The 19,681-nt window shown below is 39.0% G+C and overlaps 1 protein-coding gene across 3 annotated transcripts in view; it reads left to right on the top strand.

Annotated features, from left to right (window-relative positions):
- gad3 (glutamate decarboxylase 3) overlaps window positions 1-18,989 on the top strand; it is a 22,810-nt gene extending 3,821 nt beyond the window's left edge. The window contains exons 2-15 of one of the 3 annotated variants that reach the window (XM_046876505.1): window positions 1,676-1,806; window positions 4,367-4,609; window positions 4,717-4,807; window positions 5,357-5,469; window positions 5,568-5,683; window positions 7,002-7,081; window positions 7,175-7,229; window positions 8,002-8,118; window positions 8,218-8,282; window positions 10,563-10,641; window positions 10,725-10,874; window positions 13,770-13,877; window positions 14,023-14,112; window positions 14,892-18,988. In XM_046876505.1, coding sequence (XP_046732461.1) covers window positions 1,676-1,806; window positions 4,367-4,609; window positions 4,717-4,807; window positions 5,357-5,469; window positions 5,568-5,683; window positions 7,002-7,081; window positions 7,175-7,229; window positions 8,002-8,118; window positions 8,218-8,282; window positions 10,563-10,641; window positions 10,725-10,874; window positions 13,770-13,877; window positions 14,023-14,112; window positions 14,892-15,065 — 1,612 coding nt within the window. In that variant the 3' untranslated portion in view covers window positions 15,066-18,988. Of the gene's footprint in view, window positions 1-1,675; window positions 1,807-4,366; window positions 4,610-4,716; window positions 4,808-5,356; window positions 5,470-5,567; window positions 5,684-7,001; window positions 7,082-7,174; window positions 7,230-8,001; window positions 8,119-8,217; window positions 8,283-10,562; window positions 10,642-10,724; window positions 10,875-13,769; window positions 13,878-14,022; window positions 14,113-14,891 lie in introns of all 3 variants that reach the window. The other 2 variants (XM_046876507.1, XM_046876508.1) reach the window with 2 other exon arrangements.
- The last annotated feature ends 692 nt before the right edge of the window (window positions 18,990-19,681 follow it).

Consider the following 19,681-nt stretch of genomic DNA (forward strand, 5'->3'; position numbering starts at 1 on the left):
TTATGGTTCTTGAGTTTAATGTAATCAACATTTAATCAACACTGATTGTTAATTTGATTTGACAAACTACAAAAAGTATATTAATGCTTCTTATTGAAATCTCAGTTTTATAATGTTGAATGTTGGAAAGCTCCCAGAGTTCCTCAGTTCGCTCCTGAGCTCAAACTTCTCCCCGTGTCCTCGTCTGGTTTTCCTCCCAAAATACATGTTTCTACATGAATACGCAACTCGGCATTGCCTCAAGGCGTGAAAGAGCGCGTGAACGGCATCGTGTGATGTTCCGGCTTTCTATCTATCCGGGGTGTATTCCGCCTAGACCCCAGGATATTCACAGGATTTTTCCCAAAGCAGAAAACGATTAGCGAGAAAGAAATGATGAATTCAAATCACAGGGCTCGAGCCGACCTTCACACCCTGAAGGAACCAGGGAACATTCCAGACTTCTCTCTTTTATTATGGAAAATTACAGTAATCATTTTCTCACCGTTATTTATCTTATTCCCCCAACTGCCCCAATCCCCCCCTCAATCCCCTCTCCACCCCCCACGTTCATTATCTTTCACTAAAAGTAGTTCCTTGTGTTCATGACCAAAACCTCAGGCCTTTCAGAAGTGCTTTTCTCAAAGCCTTTGTTCAGTTTCCTCTCACCGCTCAGAGTTGGACATGAATACCAAATCGATCGAGTAAATATGCGGGTTTCTGAAGGCCACGCTGAGTCGAGTTTAAAAAAACAGGTTTGACTTCAATCACACGTTCCATAGCGGGAGTCAAGTTTCCCATTGATCCTTAGAGTGAAGGATTCCATTTTAGGAAAAATGGAGAGTCGGCGGTTTTATTTCTTCTCTTCAATAACAACGTCGAAAAAATCTCACATCCACTTTTTCTGAGAAATCTCTTATACTTTCTTAATGGATCTTTTTCCATATTTGAAATTGGTTTTGTTGTTTTTTTTTTTTTTTTTTTGCATGAAATATTTTTTTCTTCGTGATTTCTTTCCACATTTTAAATCGTCTGGGATTTTAATTAAAGCTCATCGAGGTGCTTTAATTATTATAATCCACATAATCTTTGTTAAACTGTGAAACTAAAACATCTTGCTGAAACTAAATCAGCTGGAAAACTGCAAACATGAACTATAATAGTGAGAGCTGGGGGAGGGGAAGCTCCTGAGATCAGCAGATTTAAGACCAAATTTCACTTAGTGAACACCAGCAGTCAGAGAAACTCTGAAGAGCAGAAGTGTAAATATTTCAGCAGGACGAATCCCGAGTCTTTTTCTATATTCATTTTATTTCAAACGCAAACTGATTGTTTACCAACACAATGTTTTCTTTATACACTTTATGTACATTAAATTTGCTGTTTGCTCGACTGCGGAATGCTGATTTTAATCACAAGTGTGGTGAAAAAACTGGAAAAACAGGAGATGAATGGAGAAGAATTTATTAGTGTTTGTGCAACAGGAAGATAAACAGAAAGTGAAGAGCTTTAAATGTACATTAACGTATGGAATTTAGCAGACGCCCTTTGTTTATGATCGTATCTCTATTTCTGGAATCATTGTTCATTGCTCGTTTATGACTCATCTGACGGATCAAGTTCTTGTGCTGGTAAAACCAAGAGATCAGGACACAATGCAGAGTCTTTAAGTCTATATACTGTGCTGCTGTTTCAGGCAGATGGAAATCAGACGGGATATGAGTGAACTCCTGAGCTGGAGCAAGCAGGATGGAGATCCCTTCAAAAGCACAGAGCAGGGGGACGGAGGCTGCAGCACCAATGACTTCAGCATCGTCCACGGCAAAGGTGAGAGACGTCACCATGAACGACATGAAAATATCTTCCTTCATCTTCGTTCACTGGTTCAACCTTCAGCTCCGAACACACGTCTGTCAGGATTTTTACTCTCTTTTTTCACCTTGTTTCTCACATGGTAGATGTTCTTTTGATGTTCCAGCACAAAAATTGGCATGGAATCAGAAGATTTGAGTTCATTCATTAACCAGTTGTCAGTGTAATGGGAAAATGGTACGTTTGTAAAATTACTTCTGTGACCAGAATCCAAAAAGCATTCATCTGCTGACTCATCAGTTTATTCAGCAGGACCGACATTTGTTTGTTCACACTGATGTGAAATTTGATCATCTGTTATCGGCTTAATATTACACACCTGAATTACCCTGAATTACCCTTCATCCTGTCTGACATGTTTAAAAGCCATTTGTTGCAAAAACAAATCTATGAATAATTCAATCACATTCTGATCGTTTGTGTAATCAGTGATGAAGATGGCAGATGGAGCGGATTTGCTGTTAGAAACTTCCTGAAATCTCACAATCATCTGTTGCCATTGAAGCTTTATTACAGAGCATCATGACATCAAATAGAGTCTTAAATAAAAGAGTAAAAAGAAAAGACAAACAACATGAATATCTGTGAAGCCCTGATCTACTCAAACCGGTTCTGTTAAAATGGGTTTGGACCAACTCCAAAAAACCTGTTAAATGAATGCCTAATGAGACTTTTATCTCTGGGCATGAAATAACATCAGATGAAGAGTCAAATATTTCATTTGTGACCTCATTTTAGAAGAGGAATCATAAACAATATGTAAATATATATATATAAATATATTCCTTATATTTGTTTGGCCGGATGTTTTATCTCAAACTGAGGTAAATTTGTATTTGGATATGTAAAGGATTACGAACGTAGCTCAAGGGTTCTGCAGTGATACTTCAGGAGTGCTGCGGTTTTAATGTAAGAAAACAAAATACCACTTCACCTGAACTGACCACACCTCCCTGTATGGGACTGACAGGTTTAGAACCTGGAATGAACCTGAGATGGGACCTGAAAAGCACCAAAGCTACATGAATACCAAACCCAGAGAACATGAAAGGCCTGTTTTTAAAAGGGCCACGAGAAGTCAGAAGACACTTAATAAAGTAAATAAAGTAAATTGGTGATTTTCTGTCAGTCTGAACTGAAGAAATAAAAACTTTCTGTACCATATTGAAATGCAGAACATCAGATTTTTCCACTGGATCGCGTCGTGTTGAATCGAAGTGAAATCGGATCTCACTGGATCGCAATGGGGGAATCAGATCGCATCGGCAGCTGCTTCATATGTATATTTAACGTATCGTATCACTGAGAAATTATCGAGATGCAAAATCAACAACGGTTTCAATGGGACTGGCAGGCACATAGGCCACACCCACTTAACAATAAGCGACAAGCACATAGGCCACTCCTAGTTCTCGATGACTGACAGGCACATAGGCCACACCCACTTAACAATAAGCGACAAGCACATAGGCCACTCCTGGTTCTCGATGACTGACAGGCACATAGGCCACACCTCTTCCTTTATAAATGAAAAGCACATCGTCAGAAGCAGTGTTAATACAGATGTGTTCTTTATTATCAATGACAGAGACCAAGATGCCACACCTCCTGTACCAAGGACTGGCAAAACATAGGCCACGCCTCCTTTACTCAGGTGCAGAGAGGTTTGGGAGGCACACGGTAGCATCTTCTGCCGGACTTCATCAGTTCTTGTTCCCCGAGTCACGTGTTCTACTCAGTTCTATGTTCTCAGTGGGGTACGTGGTGTTTAAGGTCCTTCACTGAGGAGGTGAAGTGAGTGTTTAGGTGTAGTGTACATAAGATGACTGAAGAGAGTTTAAAAGTACACTTTGTTCACTTTGCCAGATGAAAGAGAGACGAACAATGAACAAAACCACCAGCGTGACAAGCAAAAGACTATTTAAGTACCTTATTCTCTGAGTGCACTAAACATCAGGACACTCCCTGGTGTCTCCATGCAGTGTGTACACATCCATCACAAGGTCTTTTTATTAGTCTGATGTTAGTGTTTATATAACAGGGAGTGGCTTGACCTTCAGGAGAACCAGTGAAGCTCCAGGCTGAAGACGAAAAGGTCCTAATGACTGAAGAGCAGGTTTGCTCACCAACACTTCAGTGAGCAGAAACATTCAGACATTTTGTCATCGTTTTCTGTTCCTCAAACTCTGATAATGTTTTAGAACCAGTTCAGGACCTCAGTTTTCTGTTCCAGCTTCTGATTAATACCATGATCATTATAATAAATGTTATTTTTATTTATCTCACAGCACAGTTGAATTCCAGATTCTGATTAGTCAGCAGGGGGTGATTAGTTTTACTACAGAAGCTTTAAGTAGAAAAACAAACAGCATGGTTGTGAATCCCAAAACGTTCTGTTCCTCCACAGGGTTCACATTATATTTCATAGTGTGATGAACGATAGCTTTGGTCTTTGTGTTTAAATACCACCAAATTAGCAGCATGTGGAAATGAACATTCTCAATCCTTCATTTAGATCTCCTTCCTGCTGAGAACGGTGAGGAGCTGACCAAACATTTCCTCCAGGAGCTGCTAAACATCCTTCTGGCATACATCCGCAAGTCTATGAATCGCAGCTCCAAAGTGCTGGACTTCCACCATCCACACCAGTTGAAGGAAGGACTGGAAGGCTTCAGCCTGGAGCTGCCAGAGAAACCAGACAATCTCGAGCAGCTGTTGGTTGACTGCAGGAACACGTTAAAATATGGAGTTAAAACAGGTTTATACACGTGCAGTGCATAATGCTGAACCTCTCTTTTGTAGATTCCATATCGTGCTCAATATACTCGTACCTGTCCTGAGTTCCTGTATGTTTTTAACCTTCAGCTCACCCACGGTTCCTCAACCAGCTCTCAAGTGGACTGGACATCATTGGACTAGCAGGAGAATGGCTCACTTCTACTGCAAACACAAACATGTACGATTTCAAGCATATATTAATAACAGGATTAGCGTTAATGATTCTCCAAACTGAGAATGTTCCTATTTGTGGAAAGCATTAAAACTGTGGAAGAAACAGGTACAAGGTGCTAAAAAGCCTTCAGAGAAACTGATCAGATTTCATTTAGGTTCTGAAAACACATGCTTCTGGAATATAGATGTTTAGGCACAAAGAGTCTTGGAAATATAAAGTCTTGGTAATGTAGAGAATATCGAGTCCAGGGGAATATCGAGTCTTGGGAGTATTGGGTTTTGGGAATGTAGAAGCTTAAAATGTTCTTGAGAATTTAGAACATTAAGAATAGAAAATCTTGGGAATATTCTTTCTTTGGAATTTCTTTCTTTGGGATTATTATATAAAGGTGTGTGAATGTAGGACCTAGAAAATGATAGTCTCGTGAAGTTTCATCTACTAAAGATTTCCATAACCTGCTGTCTTTTATCGTACATCTGTCTGAAATATATGACTGTGTGTGTGTGTGTGTGTGTGTGTGTGTGTGTGTGTGTGTGTGTGTGTGTGTTACAGCTTCACCTTTGAGGTTGCTCCTGTGTTTATTCTGATGGAGGAAGTCATTCTGAAGAAAATGCAGTCCATCATCGGTTGGTCTGAAGAGGAAGGAGATGGAATCTTCTGCCCAGGTAACCTCACAGTAGATCATTTATAAATAATAAAAAAACTTCATCACATAGTTTATATTCTATTACTGAAAATAAATCTTTCTCTTGTTGTTTCTCAGGTGGAACAATTTCGAATCTCTACAGCATCCTACTGGCCCGTTATCACTACTTCCCAAAGGTGAAGACTGAAGGCATGCAGGCGTTACCTCGCCTCGCCCTCTTCACCTCCACACATGTAAGTACACACCTCTGTTTCCTTCTCTTCTAGTTTACTCTACACTCTGTACTCCGTTAAGTGTTCTGTTCTTTTTTATATTTCAAATAGAAATACTCATTTATTATTATTATTATTATTATTATTATTATTATTATTATTATTATTATTATAATACTCATTTTACTTATTGGTTCAGTCTACTACAGAACATTCTATAAAATCTTGACTATTCAATTCTACTTTATTGTTCTATTCTATTCTACTGTTCCATATGCATTTATTTGTATTTTCTATTGTATGCTATATTTTTCTATTCTATTGTATTTTTGTGGGTTTATTTCGAATTATATTGATCCATTATTAAGTTATTTTTTGTTCTAGTCTATTTTCTTTTAATTCTATTTTATATTTTAAATTTTATTTTTATATTTATATTTTAAGACTTTCTGTTTTCTGTCTAATTATTTTAAATTCTATTGAATTCCATTCTGGTTTGTTTTTAATATTCAAATTAATTTTATTGTTCTATTTTAATCATTTTACATTATATTATATTATTATATTAAACTCTAGAGTGTAGAATAGTTTGTGTTGGTGGATGAACTCTTTTTTTCTGACTTTATCTGTTGTATTCAGTCTCTCTCTCTCTCTCTCTCTCTCTCTCTCTCTCTCTCACTCCTACTCGCTCTCATTACTTACTTTGCTGTGCCTTTGTAAATGCTTCACTAATGAATGTTTGCCTGACATTAGTCTCACCAGGCCGCTGAGCTTCTTCTTCACTTAATGTTATTAAATCAAACGTCCAGCCAGACCTCAGATCCTGCTCTTCTCCTCTCTACAGCAAACCTCTACAATAATGTTATATACAGTACAACGTTCTAATGATCAGTCGCTGCACTGCTACATGCTGATTTCTCAACTCAGTACACAGTGAAACGAAACAACGTTCCTCCAGACCACAGCGTTTCCAACAGTAAAAAAAAAAATGCAATCTGATTGGCTGTTTGGGAGTCGCTCCCATGATAATATTAATATTATATTATATTATATTATTATTATAGTTTTGTTTTATTCTACACTCCTGTTCTGTTCTCCTCTGTTTCAGTCTGTCCTAATCTTTATTCTATTCTATTTCATCATATTCTGTTTATTGGAAGTAAATTCTCACGTCTCGCTGTAGTATTTAATGATGACGCTGTATTTAAATGCAGGATCATGCTGTTCTGGTCTCTTGTGCTGTTCTACATTAGGCTGCATTTGTTGATGTGTACTGATGTGGAAGTATCTGATGAAGACACTGATCATGTTCTGCCTCATTTCTTCTTTCCCCTGTTAGAGTCATTATTCGATCAAGAAGTCAGCAGCGGTTCTCGGGATCGGCACCGACAGCGTCATCGCGGTGAATTGTGATGAAAGGTAAGCATCAGAGGAGAACCTGTGATTTTCTGTGCTTGAACTTGGAGCGAGAAGATAAATGCTAATGCTACACTGCTTATGTCTGTTTGTAAGGGGCAAAATGATTCCAGCAGAACTGGAATCCAGCATCATGGCAGCAAAAGCTAAGGTGGGTCACACATGTTAATATGGCTAACAATCATCAGGAGATATTTTAGAGAAAAATATTGCACAACAAAGAAAGAAGACAAGAAACACTTATGATGCACAGCACAGTGTTTTATTTTAAACATTTATTCAGCTTTAAGGCCAAGACATGTCCAGTGTTATCAAGTTACATGAGGTGGTACCAAAACGTCTGAAGACTCGCTCTGTTCACAAGAAAGTTCTTTATCTATCCTTTTTTATTGATCGTTTCCACACCATCACCTTCAAAATGGTCCCCTTGCACCGCAATACAGCTCCCAGCGGTCTTCTGGGACGTGTCCTGGACGTCTTCTTTTAAAAGCGTGTCGAGCATCTTCTGCAATTCACGCCGGATCTCCAGGTTTCAAAACGCCATCCTGGATCTTCATCTTCAGGAAGAGGGTGAAGTCTGCAGGAGCTGAATCTGGCGAGTAGTGTGGGTGCAGAAGTAAAATCACGTTGTTTCCAATGAGAAACTCACGTGTGAGCAGGAGCTCGGTGACGTGGTGCGCGTGTGGTCAGAACAGCACCAGTTGCACGGCTCCCGATGTTCACAGGATGATGTATATAAGCACACTGATTTATGAAGGTCGGTGCCCCCTGTGACTGTGCGTGCAGCCTCGTGCTGCCATCTGTTGGCGTGTTACAAAACTAGACTCAAAACCTTTGCTACCACCTCGTAATATTATTCTTACTGAACTGCAGGATTAATGAGGAGTAGAAGTGAGGTGTTGAATCCTGATCTGTCTCCACAGGGTTTGGTTCCATTCTACGTGAACGCTACAGCAGGAACTACGGTCTACGGGGCCTTCGATCCGTTCACAGACGTCGCAAACATCTGTGAAAAATGGAACTTGTGGATGCATATCGATGTATTTACCTGATCTCTGCTTTCTCTATACGTACTGAAGAACAGAATCATGAACGTGTGAAACGTTGATGTTTATCACAGCAGAATTTCTCTCTGACAGGCCGCATGGGGAGGAGGATTACTGCTGTCCAAGAAGCACAAGATCAGACTGCAGGGAATTGAGAAGTAAGAACGTTTACCTACTTTAGGTAAATCCCCTTTATTTAATAACATTACAAAAAAAGTCTTTTACAGTAAATTATGTGAGATTGAATCATCATCATCCAGAGGTTTGTACTGCAGGACTACAGGGACAGAAGAACCGTTCATTATATATTTAATACGTATTTATGAAGATACAGTGGTGGTCTGACCAGACAAATGAACACTGTAAATTCATCACCTCATGTTCATCTTCTTATTAATGTTGGTCTTTGGTCCTTGTTCTATATCTGAAAGTTGAACCTCCCACTCACAGATCCTGGATCTCCAGTGTTCCCAGTGTTCTATTTAGACCTCAGATTTTAGAATCTTTATCCAGTTCAAAGTTTCTCTTTCAAGTCATATATTCACATTTGGTACTTTCTGTACATTACAGATTGAATGTATATAATATAAAGCCATAAGTATGTAAAGCCCTGTCCTTCACACTGATATGTGGTTCTTTCTCTTACCACAAAGCTGAAACCACACAAGTGCGTAGAACATCGATAAATATACAGTTTCCTTTCACTGAAACTAAATTCCCAAACATTGTTCCAGCATGATGATGATGTACACAAAGCAAGATCCGTGAAGACATGAGGTTGATGTTGAAGAACTCGAGTGTGGTGCACAGATCTCCTCAACCTCACTGAGCACATTTGGGGTGATAATGTTTGCTCTTGCACTCAAATGATCCCCACAGCTATGCTACAAAATGTAATGGAGAGCTTTCACAGAAGAGTGAAGGAAAAACACTCGAAATCAGATGTTAAACAGCATGAACTTCTTCAGCAGTTTGAGCTACAGGAGCTCGTCTGTTGGATCGGACCACACGGACCAGCCTTTGCTCCTCATGTGCATCAATGATCCTCGTCCCCCACGACCCTGTCGCTGGTTTATCACTGTTTCTTCCTTGGAGCACTTTTGATAGATTCTGACCACTGCAGACCAGGAACATCCCACAAGAGCTGCAGTTTTGGAGATGCTCTGACCCAGACGTCTAGACGTCACAACTTGTCAAACTCGCTCAAAATCCTTACGCCCATTTTTCCTGCTTCTAACATCAACTTTGAAGACAAAATGTTCACCTGCTGCCTGATAAACAAATCCACCCACTAACAGGAGCCATGATGAAGATCATCAGTGTTCTTCACTTTACCACTCAGAATGTTATAAAGTCATAAAGTTATAAAGTCATAAAGTTATAAAGTCATAATGTTATAAAGTAATAATGTTATGTCTGATCGGTGTACAGTATTACATAAGTACGTTGTTCTGGATGCTACAGAAGATCTACTACAGAAATCAGGATTCTCTGAATTACAAACGTCTCCTCGGTTCTAACACACATACAGACAGAGTCGTGTATCATCTTCAGCACAGCTGCCTCTTACTGCAAATTTACCTGTGCTCTAAATGTAAATGCTCCTGCGCTCTCCATGTCAAAGAATCAGGAAGGTCTGGGAGCTCCTGGGTCTATTTTTTTTTTCTTCAGATTTTTCTGATTCAAGGAACGAGCTTTATCTTATTCACTGTATGAAAGAGAAAAAAGGGAAAAGGCTTTGACCTTCTAATAGAAAATATAAGTGTGTGTGTGTGTGTGTGTGTGTGTGTGTGTGTGTAGGACATGTTCTATGAAGAATTTAGAAGCAGCTTCAGCACTAAAATAAAAAATAGAGATGAAGAATGTATATGAATCTCTGTGTGTCCTTCTGGAATCTGAGGGACATCATTACCATTCTAATGGCTCTTTCGCTCTTTTTTTCTCGCTTTCAATCTACAATCCATATTTTAGCTGATGTAAAATGTCGAGGCAGAGACAAAATGGGGCATGAAATTATAGCAGAAGATCTCGCCTGATTCCATCCACGTCCCCCTGAATCAGATTTTATACGCTCTGAATATCAAATACAAAATAATGGATAAAAAGTGTTAAAAAGGCGGAGGAGAAATAAAGATGGAACTAAACACTGTCATCAATCAAAATCCTTAACGGAGCAACCGATCAGATTTTAATTTCAAAAGCATCTGTAATGTAGTCAGTCTCGGTGGAGATGGAGAAGGTGCTCAGGAAATAATTTGTGCTTGTTTTGATATAAAATAAAAAGTAGATGAATGGCAGAAGATTCACTGAGACTCCTTTATTAAAAAGAATAGAATAAGGAGAAACGAATTGTCCCTGTTGTCTAATTTTCTTCAGGAAATGTAAAAGCTCATTTCTTTTGCTAGCTCACTGACAGATTCCTCTCTCTATTCTCTCAGAGCTTCTTCTGTCACCTGGAACCCTCACAAGATGATGGGCGCCCCGCTGCAATGTTCCACCATTCTGGTGCGGCAGAAGGTCAGTCGACTCAGGTTGTTGGGGTTTTTTTCCTGAAGCACACCTTGAATGAGATGATTGATGGAGCCGTGTGCTGATGGCAGGGTCTGCTGGAGGCTTGTAATAAGCAATGTGCCGAGTATCTCTTCCAAAGTGACAAGCCGTACGACATGTCTTACGACACCGGAGACAAGACCATCCAGTGTGGGAGGCACGTGGACGTCTTCAAGCTCTGGCTCATGTGGAAGGCTAAGGTACATCAAAGTTGAAATTTTTTTTCTCTGGAAAAAATTATACTGAGAAAAAAAGAAACACATTTCAAATCAAGTTTGTTTTTATGTTGTTTCATATCAAAGAAGAAGAAAGCAGAGATCTAATAGATTATTATGAGATGAGCTTTTCCTGGTATAATAACCTCCACTCTTCTGGGAAGATGTTTCACTAGATTTTGAGGAGATTCATTCAGCCATGAGGGTGTTAGTAAAGTCAGGTAGTGATGTAGGTGAGAAGGTGAGGAGATCTGTGGTGCAGTCAGTGTTCACATTTATCCTCAGTAGTGTTGGAGCTCTAAAGCAGGAGATCTTCCACTCCATCCCATGGAAAGCAGATCTTGATGGAGCTGGCTTTGTGTATAGGATCATTGTCATGCTGGAACAGGTTTTGGTCTCCTAGTTCAAGTGAAGGGAAATTTCCTGCTCCTACATTCAGAGATAAGAATGTGAAGAATCTCATATGGCCGGAAAAAGTCAGGATTCCTGATACTGGTGTCCGTATTGTGCATTTCCCTAAGCACGTAATAATCACCTTCTAAGGACCTGCTTATTAACACAAGCTCGTAGCTAGTTGGCTTTATGCTCCACAGACCATGAATTTACTGTTCGAGAAAATAAACATATGCAATTTACATATTTGGTTTGCAAAGCATTGATTATACTAATGTATGCAAATCATCCGCAGCTTAAATCCACAAATCCACAACGTAAAAAACAACAACGGCGTCTGGCAGCAAGTCGAAAAGAGCTGAGAGTTGCTTTTATCTTAACCTGACCTTGAATTATTCACAACCAGGTCCTAAATACCTTTTAAATTCAATAAGTGTGAGATGTGGAGGATCCAGAGGGCATTAAACCTGTCTACAGTATCAATACATGTGTTACGGAATAAACAATGCTAATCTCTTAACTGTCAACAATCCGTTTTTAGCTCTGAATAACAAGATCAACTCCCACAGTTCTCCTTCTCCAGTCATGTTCATCATCATCGTAATGAGAACTCTGATGTTCTGTAGAAGTTCAAGCACTTGACTCAATGTTCCAGAATGCTGTAAACGTAATGGCACAAACCTGACTCGGCTAGTTAGCGATCTACAGGGGGATTAGCGTGATGGTGTTAATAGCTGTGTTAGCAGGAAAAAACGTCTGACTTTGCTTCCATTAGGTATAAATAATACAGGTAGCCCAAGTGCATTGTGGGTAATGTAAAGATACTTACCCAGAGTGAAAACAGAACAATAGAAGCTTAAACCCAAAAAAAACACATTTTATTAGTAAATATTAAGCTGAAGATGTTCAGGGTGGATTTATCCTGCATTATTTATCGCCTGTTTCAGGTCACGTCATGCGTTTCAAGGTCAGAGTAAGGTCGGGTTCACAAACAGAAACAACAGAGAAAATACAAAAAATTTGACTTGAAAATAAACGGAAGTTAAAAGTCACTAGAGAAGTTCAGGATGCAAAGAATTTATGAAAAACAAGGATCAGAAACCCAGGATGCAGAAATTCACTTCTATCTTATTTGTATTGTGATTTCAACAAACATCTTTTATAGAAATAAACAGAATTAATCAAAATGTTTAATTCCTTTATTTGGGGAAGAACTGCATATGGCTAAAAAGCCCAGACGTCCATATCCTGTACGAGATTCCATCAAAACAGGAGACTACTGGTGTAACTGGTGCTGTTCTGACCCACGTGTTCCCACGTCTGCGATTTCTTCACGGACGGCGAGTTTGAGCAAAGAGCAAACGTGAAATTCTGTGTGAAACTGAGAAGTTCGACACACGGCGATTGTGTTTGAGCAGCACGTGCTTCAAGAGCGGGAGAACATCACTGGAGATCAGGAAGACCTTCAACGATCTCAAAAACTTTCAGCAAATCGATGATGATGATTGTCAGAGTAAAATCCACATGAGCTCACTTCTTCCCGAAGATGAAGCTGAGATCCGGCGTGAATCACAGAAGATGCTGACACGCTTTCAGGACTATCAGTCAGATGTTCTGGATTTTAGGATGGAAAACTTTAATAATCTGAACAAAAAGTGGAAAGTTGTGTGTTTGTCATCCACGAGTTGTACTGTCCTAGGGCATGTTTTTTTATTTGCTAATAATATGCCGACACGCAAACACACACACACACATACACACACACACACACACACCACAATTTTCTCAGTAATTTGTTTTATATACAGAAGCCCAGCAGTGAAAGCAGCAGGAACATGGGCGATCATACAATGAGACGAGTTGTTATTAATATTCACTCACACAGTAGAAGAGAAAGAACACGAAATCCAGACAAAAGACGAGTGCAAACGTGTAAGCATGTAAAAGTGAATAGGCGAAAAATGAAAGGCCTTATAAAACACACCGTATGGGCAAAAGTATTGGGACACCTGATCTTTCCTGCCATATGTGGTTCTTCTCCAAACTGTTACCACAAAGCAGAAGAAACACAATTGTACAGGACGTCTTTGGATGCTGTGTAGTAAAAATATGCGTTCACTTGAACTTGGAGACCCAAAACCTGTTCCAGCATTACAATGTTCCTGTGCACAAGCCCCATTAACATCTGCTTTCCATGGGTTGGACGATGTGGAAGATCTCCTGCTTTAGAGCTCCAAACCTATTAAACATATTTGGGATGAATGTGAATGTTGACTGCACCCCAGGAACCTCCTCACCTTCTCACCTACATCACTACCTGACTTTACTAACACACTTGTAGCTGATGAACACAAAGCACACACGAAAATCTAGAAACATCTTCCCAGAAGAGTGGGGGGAATTAGAAGAGCAAATTGAGACTAAATGTGGAATGTGATGATCAAAAAGCTCATATAGTGTATGAAACATTGCCCAAACTCTTTGCAGGGTTCAGAAGGTTTTGAATCGCAGATTAACCACTGCCTGGAGAACGCTGAGTATCTTTACTACAAGCTGAAGAGCAGACAAGATTTTCAGTTGGTCTTCCAAAGCAAAGTAAGTGACCAGGGATTATTTTTCCCGACTAAAAAGAGTTCAGCTTGCAGACTTTGTTCATCTCAGCAGGTCATGAGGTCATGAGGTCATGAGGTCATGTATACAAACGTGGGCTGATGCTACCTTTTCTCTTCTCTCTCTTTAGCCTGAACACAGTAACGTGTGCTTCTGGTACATGCCAAGCCGAGTGAGGAACATGTCCACAGGCCCTGACAGAGACAGAGAACTTCATTCGGTGAGAAAACAATGGACTCATTCAACCTGTTATCCCAGACTACACAAAATAATAGGAAGTCATAAAACCTGTTTGCCAGCTGACAGTCGCATAAAACAGATGTAGCGATAGCGACTGTGTTCCCACACACATGCTACCGAGCACCATATCACACCACCATCTCCTCACTCCACCATCTCCTCACACCACCATCTCCTCACACCACCATCTCCTCACACATCTTACCTCCACAACCATTATACTGATCAATAATAGGGCTTCATCCATGCGTTACATGTCACCCGAACACGTGTCTGTAACACAACCACTACGTCCGCCATTTTATACACAACACACGTCTGCTGAACTCCTGAATCTGATTGGTTTGATTTCCTGTAACAGAAGTTTATTGTTCTATTTTAATGCTCTTGTTTTAATGTTTTTATTGTGACCTGAGACTGAACTCATCTTTAATTGTAGTGTTATTCATTAAAGATAAACAACAACAAAAAAACATGGTGTTTTCTATGTAGAGATGTTTATTAAAGATTGATGGAAGGAGACTCCAGAGTCAGAGAGAAATAAAGAGCAGCTGGTGAGGGAGCGACTGTTTACAGCTGCTGTAGCATCAGTGACAACAGGAACTTGTTTGTGTAACTATAAACGGATAAAAGTTTGAATTGTTCCCAGGTATAAAGGAATAAAACATCTCATGAAGTGCTGTTACAGGAACCTACTCAACTACACATTGTATTTTTTATATATGGTAATAAAGTTAGATGTGTTTTTTTATTTTTCAGATCACTCCAAAGATCAAAGCCAAGCTGATGGAGAAAGGCACGGCCATGATCGGCTACCAGCCTCTTGGAGAAAAGCCCAACTTCTTCCGCTGTGTTTTCTCCAACCCGGCCACGCTGAAGCAGGACGTGGACTTCCTGCTGGATGAGATCGCGAGTCTCGGCTCTGGGCTTTAAGAGCGACCGGGTCGGAGCCTGAAACCCGCTTTACTGTTCGTGGACTAAATATTAGGGATTAAAATCGATCTCGGGGTTTAATAGCAGTGAGAAGTTTTCATCTGTAGCGCGGTGCCGAGACTTAGAACTAATTTGCACAATTTGTGTTGCTTTCTATTAATAATATAATTATAATAATATTAGAATATTCATTATGATGTGTCATAACATTGTAAACACAATTAATTTCAGTTGTGTATTTATTTATTATGCACTTGCAGTCTGTGACGTTGAAGAATCTGGAAAAAAAATTCCGGATCTGAAGCTTTAATTACAAACTCCAGGATTCACCACTAGCTACCGATAGCCACTGTAAGGCACATTAGCCACTTTAGGGCGAGCTGCAAAAATGCTAGAGCACATAATTAAGTGTTATAGCGTGACACCGCACATTTGTCGGTGCACTGCACATTTGTCGGTTTAAACCCTGAGAAAAGCCCTGAGCCACACCTCGGTTTACCAAGAAAATATTATGTAATAATCTAAAGCATTTACATTTACATTTGCAGCATTTAGCAGACGCCCTTATCCAGAGCGACGTACAAAAGAGTCTTCAGTAGTGAATAAATCTACACTGTACACAAGATTACAAACTTAATATAAATATCTCATTATGAAAACTCGTGAATTCTACAAAGAAAGAGCTAATTTAAGTGTATCAGGAAGATGAAGGTCTTGGTCCGTCGCTTGAAGATAGTCAGGGACTCCTCTGTTCGGACATCTAGGAGAAGTTCATTCCACCACCTCAGTGCCAGAACAGAGAAGAGCCTTGAAGTATACTTACCTCTCATAAAGCCTAAAGTTATCAGCAACACAGCTCCAGGTGGTGTGGGTTTAGCTTTCCTGTGTGCACTTTCAGGATGTTGAATATTTTCAAAAGCTCCTTATTAGTTGATTAGCAGCTTATGTTAGCAGTGTGTTCAGGCTTTCACAAGACATTATTAAGGTGCTTCTTTAAAGTTTTGGGTTCTGATAAAGAGAACAGTAACACCGAGTTAAAAAAGCTCAAACTTTCTCATTTCTTCATTCAAACCTATTTGGGCTTCTCAATAGAGTGTAACTGTGGTATTTTACTGCTCTTTAATGGCTTATTTATTTGTATTTTATCTGATTCTAAACCTGTATGTTGCAGTGGTATTTAATAATAACAACCAGAAAAATCATTTTTATTATATTTAAAAATGTTTTAAAGGAATTGAGAAATCAGAAAATATTCTCAGAAAAGCTCAGCCTCAGTGTTTGTACTGAGAAAGAGATCTTTCCTTGTATTGCATAAAACTCAACTCAGAAAGTGTTTTGTGTATTATTTGTGAGATGTATTCAGGGATGAGGGATTTTTTTATCATTGGATCAGGACCTTTGATGTATTTATGTTTGATAAGTTCGATTTTGGGAGTGTAAATTCCCACCACCATTTTTCAAAGATCAGATTTGTTCCAGGAGTCCTTCAGATCCAACAGACAAGGTGTGTGAGCAAGCGTTTTTTACTGTCATGATGGCAGGAGAGCACGAAGTCAATCTGTGAAGAAGGCCAGAAAGACAAAAGAAGTTCTACTATATAAAGAGCAGAATTACTCCGAATTTCTTTATGTGGAAATTTTTTTAAAACCTGACCCTCAGGCATTGATGGTGGGAATTCATGCTCCAACTATCGTCCTGTGTAAAGCTAGCTTATCAACGTAAATACATCAGAACTGCTGAAGATGTTTATTCAGTGTTTGAGGATCCTGACCAGGCTTTAGAAAACCCTTTCAACCACAACTCAAAATGATTTAAAAAAGAGAAAAGTTTGATGCATATCTTATTTTATTTCATTACTTTGGAAAGCAGTTTAACACACATTTCTGGTGTATATGCAATACGGGGACATCTCGCTCTCTCCCAGGACACACACTGAGGCTGAGCTTTTCACAACCTATTTTCTGTGTTTGAGTTGAAGATCTTCAATTTTCTTCAAAATGGTTTTAAATGCAATAAAATATTTTCTGGTTTTATTAAATACACCTCAAACACTATTTAATATTTCGGAAACCGACTGTACTGTATGTCCTTTTTTGTTGTGTGATTCTTTTTGTTCGTGTGAAATGAGAGATGCTGCTGAATAATCAGATTTGAGTGATGTAGAATCCTGAGCAAAAAAAAGGCAAAATATGAAGCTGTTAATGACATTAACACTAATGCTCGGTTGTTTATTTGGGCCAAAGTGAACTGTATTTGGGTTCACGTTTTTCACGAAAAATTGACAGGAAAATCCATTCCATAATAACTTACTTTAAATATTAACTAAATTCTTGATCATTTCGAGACCCGCTGTTGTTCCAGCTATTAAAAGCTTCATATGTTGCTATTTTGGGGATAATTTTTCTAGAGATTTTCACCCGGGAGTGTATCGGGCTTTATTTAATATAACGGGAATTTTATTTGGTGGACTCTCAGATAGCAAATGTGCCTTCAGTAAAAATCCTTTTATAAAATGACCTGTTATACGATGCGTCATCTGATGCTGAATCTGTTCTCATGTTAATGAAAAACAGTCCTTTCTGGCAGCAGTTTTACAGCTTGATGGTAAAATTTTACCAAACCTCGGTTTTAGCTGCTAGCATTTTTAAAAAGGTTTTTTCAAACTACTACGGCTATGACATGAGCCATTAGAACAGAGTCATGTTTAAAGAAGTGTAATTTGACACGTGTTGGAGGGGTATTGTGGCAAAAACACACACAATAGCGATCACCTGCTCATCACTATGGGCTTCCGCTCATGTGCATTACGGTGCATTCAATAACGTGGAAACAAAACGTTCACATAACAGGAAGTAGACACGACGCAAATTTTCAAAACGTCACGATGAGCTGAAGTTACACTGACAATGTCCCAGAAACGTTTATAGAAAAGAAACTAAGGTTCTGCTTCACTGTAAATTAAATTTTCTTAGTAGAACCGAGCAGAAGATCAGATCACATTTTTTAAGCAAACACTGAAAAGGTCCTTTGGTTGTCCATCAACACGCTCAATAAGAAGGAATTCCAAGAACCGTTTTTTGGATCCTAAAAACTTTAAAAATCCAATTAACCAAATAAAAACTTTTCCTTTTAACAAAACATTTAAATATTAATTACAAACTTCATAATTCCAGGGACCTTCTCATTAAAATGTAGCTACCCTGCTGCCTGAAACACTCTTAAGTTCTTGGAGGTTTTTTCCAGAATTCTTTAGACAATGATAACTGAAGAACCCTTAATGATCCAATCAATCCTTAAAGAACCCTTGAGGAAGACTAGAATGGTTTATGCCATAGTTTTCTTGGTTCTTTAAGGTTTAATTGAACAGTTTAGAGATCATACAGAAATACTTTATTCTAAGGTTCATACATGAACATGAAGAACCCTTAGAGAACCTTTAAAAGATTTTATCCTCCTACATGTTTACTAAAACCAAAACATCTGAATTGTTCTAGCTATAAATGTTCCTACCATAAATATAATAAGGGTTTTGGATCACGAGGATTAACAACAACTTAAGAACCTTTTAGATTTCTAATAAAGAATGTTTTATGTAACAGGTTAAATATTTAGTACAAAAAACAAACTTTAGGAATAAATGTTCTTATTATTTTGGTTCTTTAAGGGTTCTCAGGATAATTAAAGGTTCTTACGAAAGCATTCTGCTGAAGGTTTTGAGGTCCACAGATCTGATCTATGACTTGGTAAAGATCTAACAATGATTTAGTACATGTAGTATTTATACTCTGTAGTATTTGAATGTTTTATTTTTTGTAACAGTGTATTTTGAGAATGTTCATGTAGAAGTGTATTGAAAGAAATGTAATGAAGTCATTAAAGTTCCTTCAGGAGGAGTCACTCATGATGCACCATGTCTATGAAGGCAGTTAATCAGACGATCATTTTAAAATCCATTGTAGATGTAATAAGCGAGTGAAGACGAGCGAGCCGGAGTGGATGAGTGGAAATGCACAGCTGGGAATCTGCATCGCTTCTTAATTACTGCAAGTGGATCTTGAGTTTTAAAGACACGAACGCAAAGCAAATGTTCAGCTAAACTCTACATCCAAAAGTATTGGGACACCTGCCTTTTCCTGGCATATGTGCTTCTTCCTCAAACTGTGAGCACAAACTCAGACACACAATTGTTTCGGACGTCTTTGGATGCAGGACCATGAACTTTTTCCTTCACTTGGAAACCCAAACCTGTTCCAGCATGACAAAGTCCCTGTGCACAAAGGTGTGGAAGAGCTTCTGCTGTAGAGCTCCAACCCTATTGAACATGTTTGAGGTGAATGTGAACGCTGACTGCACCCCAGGAACCTCCTCACCTTCTGACTTTACTAACACCCTTGTAGCTGAATGAATCATGTAGTAGAACTTCTTTCCAGAAGAATAGAGCTCATTATAAATGCAAATGGAGATTCATGTGGAAGGAGATGTTCAAAAAGCACATAGAAATCTTATGGGCAGGTGTCCACAAACTTTTGGACAAATATGATATAAATATGAGCGTAACGTGTGCTGCTCAGGTGTTCGGTGCTGATTCTGCAGTAGGGCGAGTGGGCTGCTGTTTG

This window comes from Silurus meridionalis, chromosome 20 (genome assembly GCF_014805685.1).
Source record: "Silurus meridionalis isolate SWU-2019-XX chromosome 20, ASM1480568v1, whole genome shotgun sequence".
NCBI lineage: Eukaryota > Metazoa > Chordata > Actinopteri > Siluriformes > Siluridae > Silurus > Silurus meridionalis.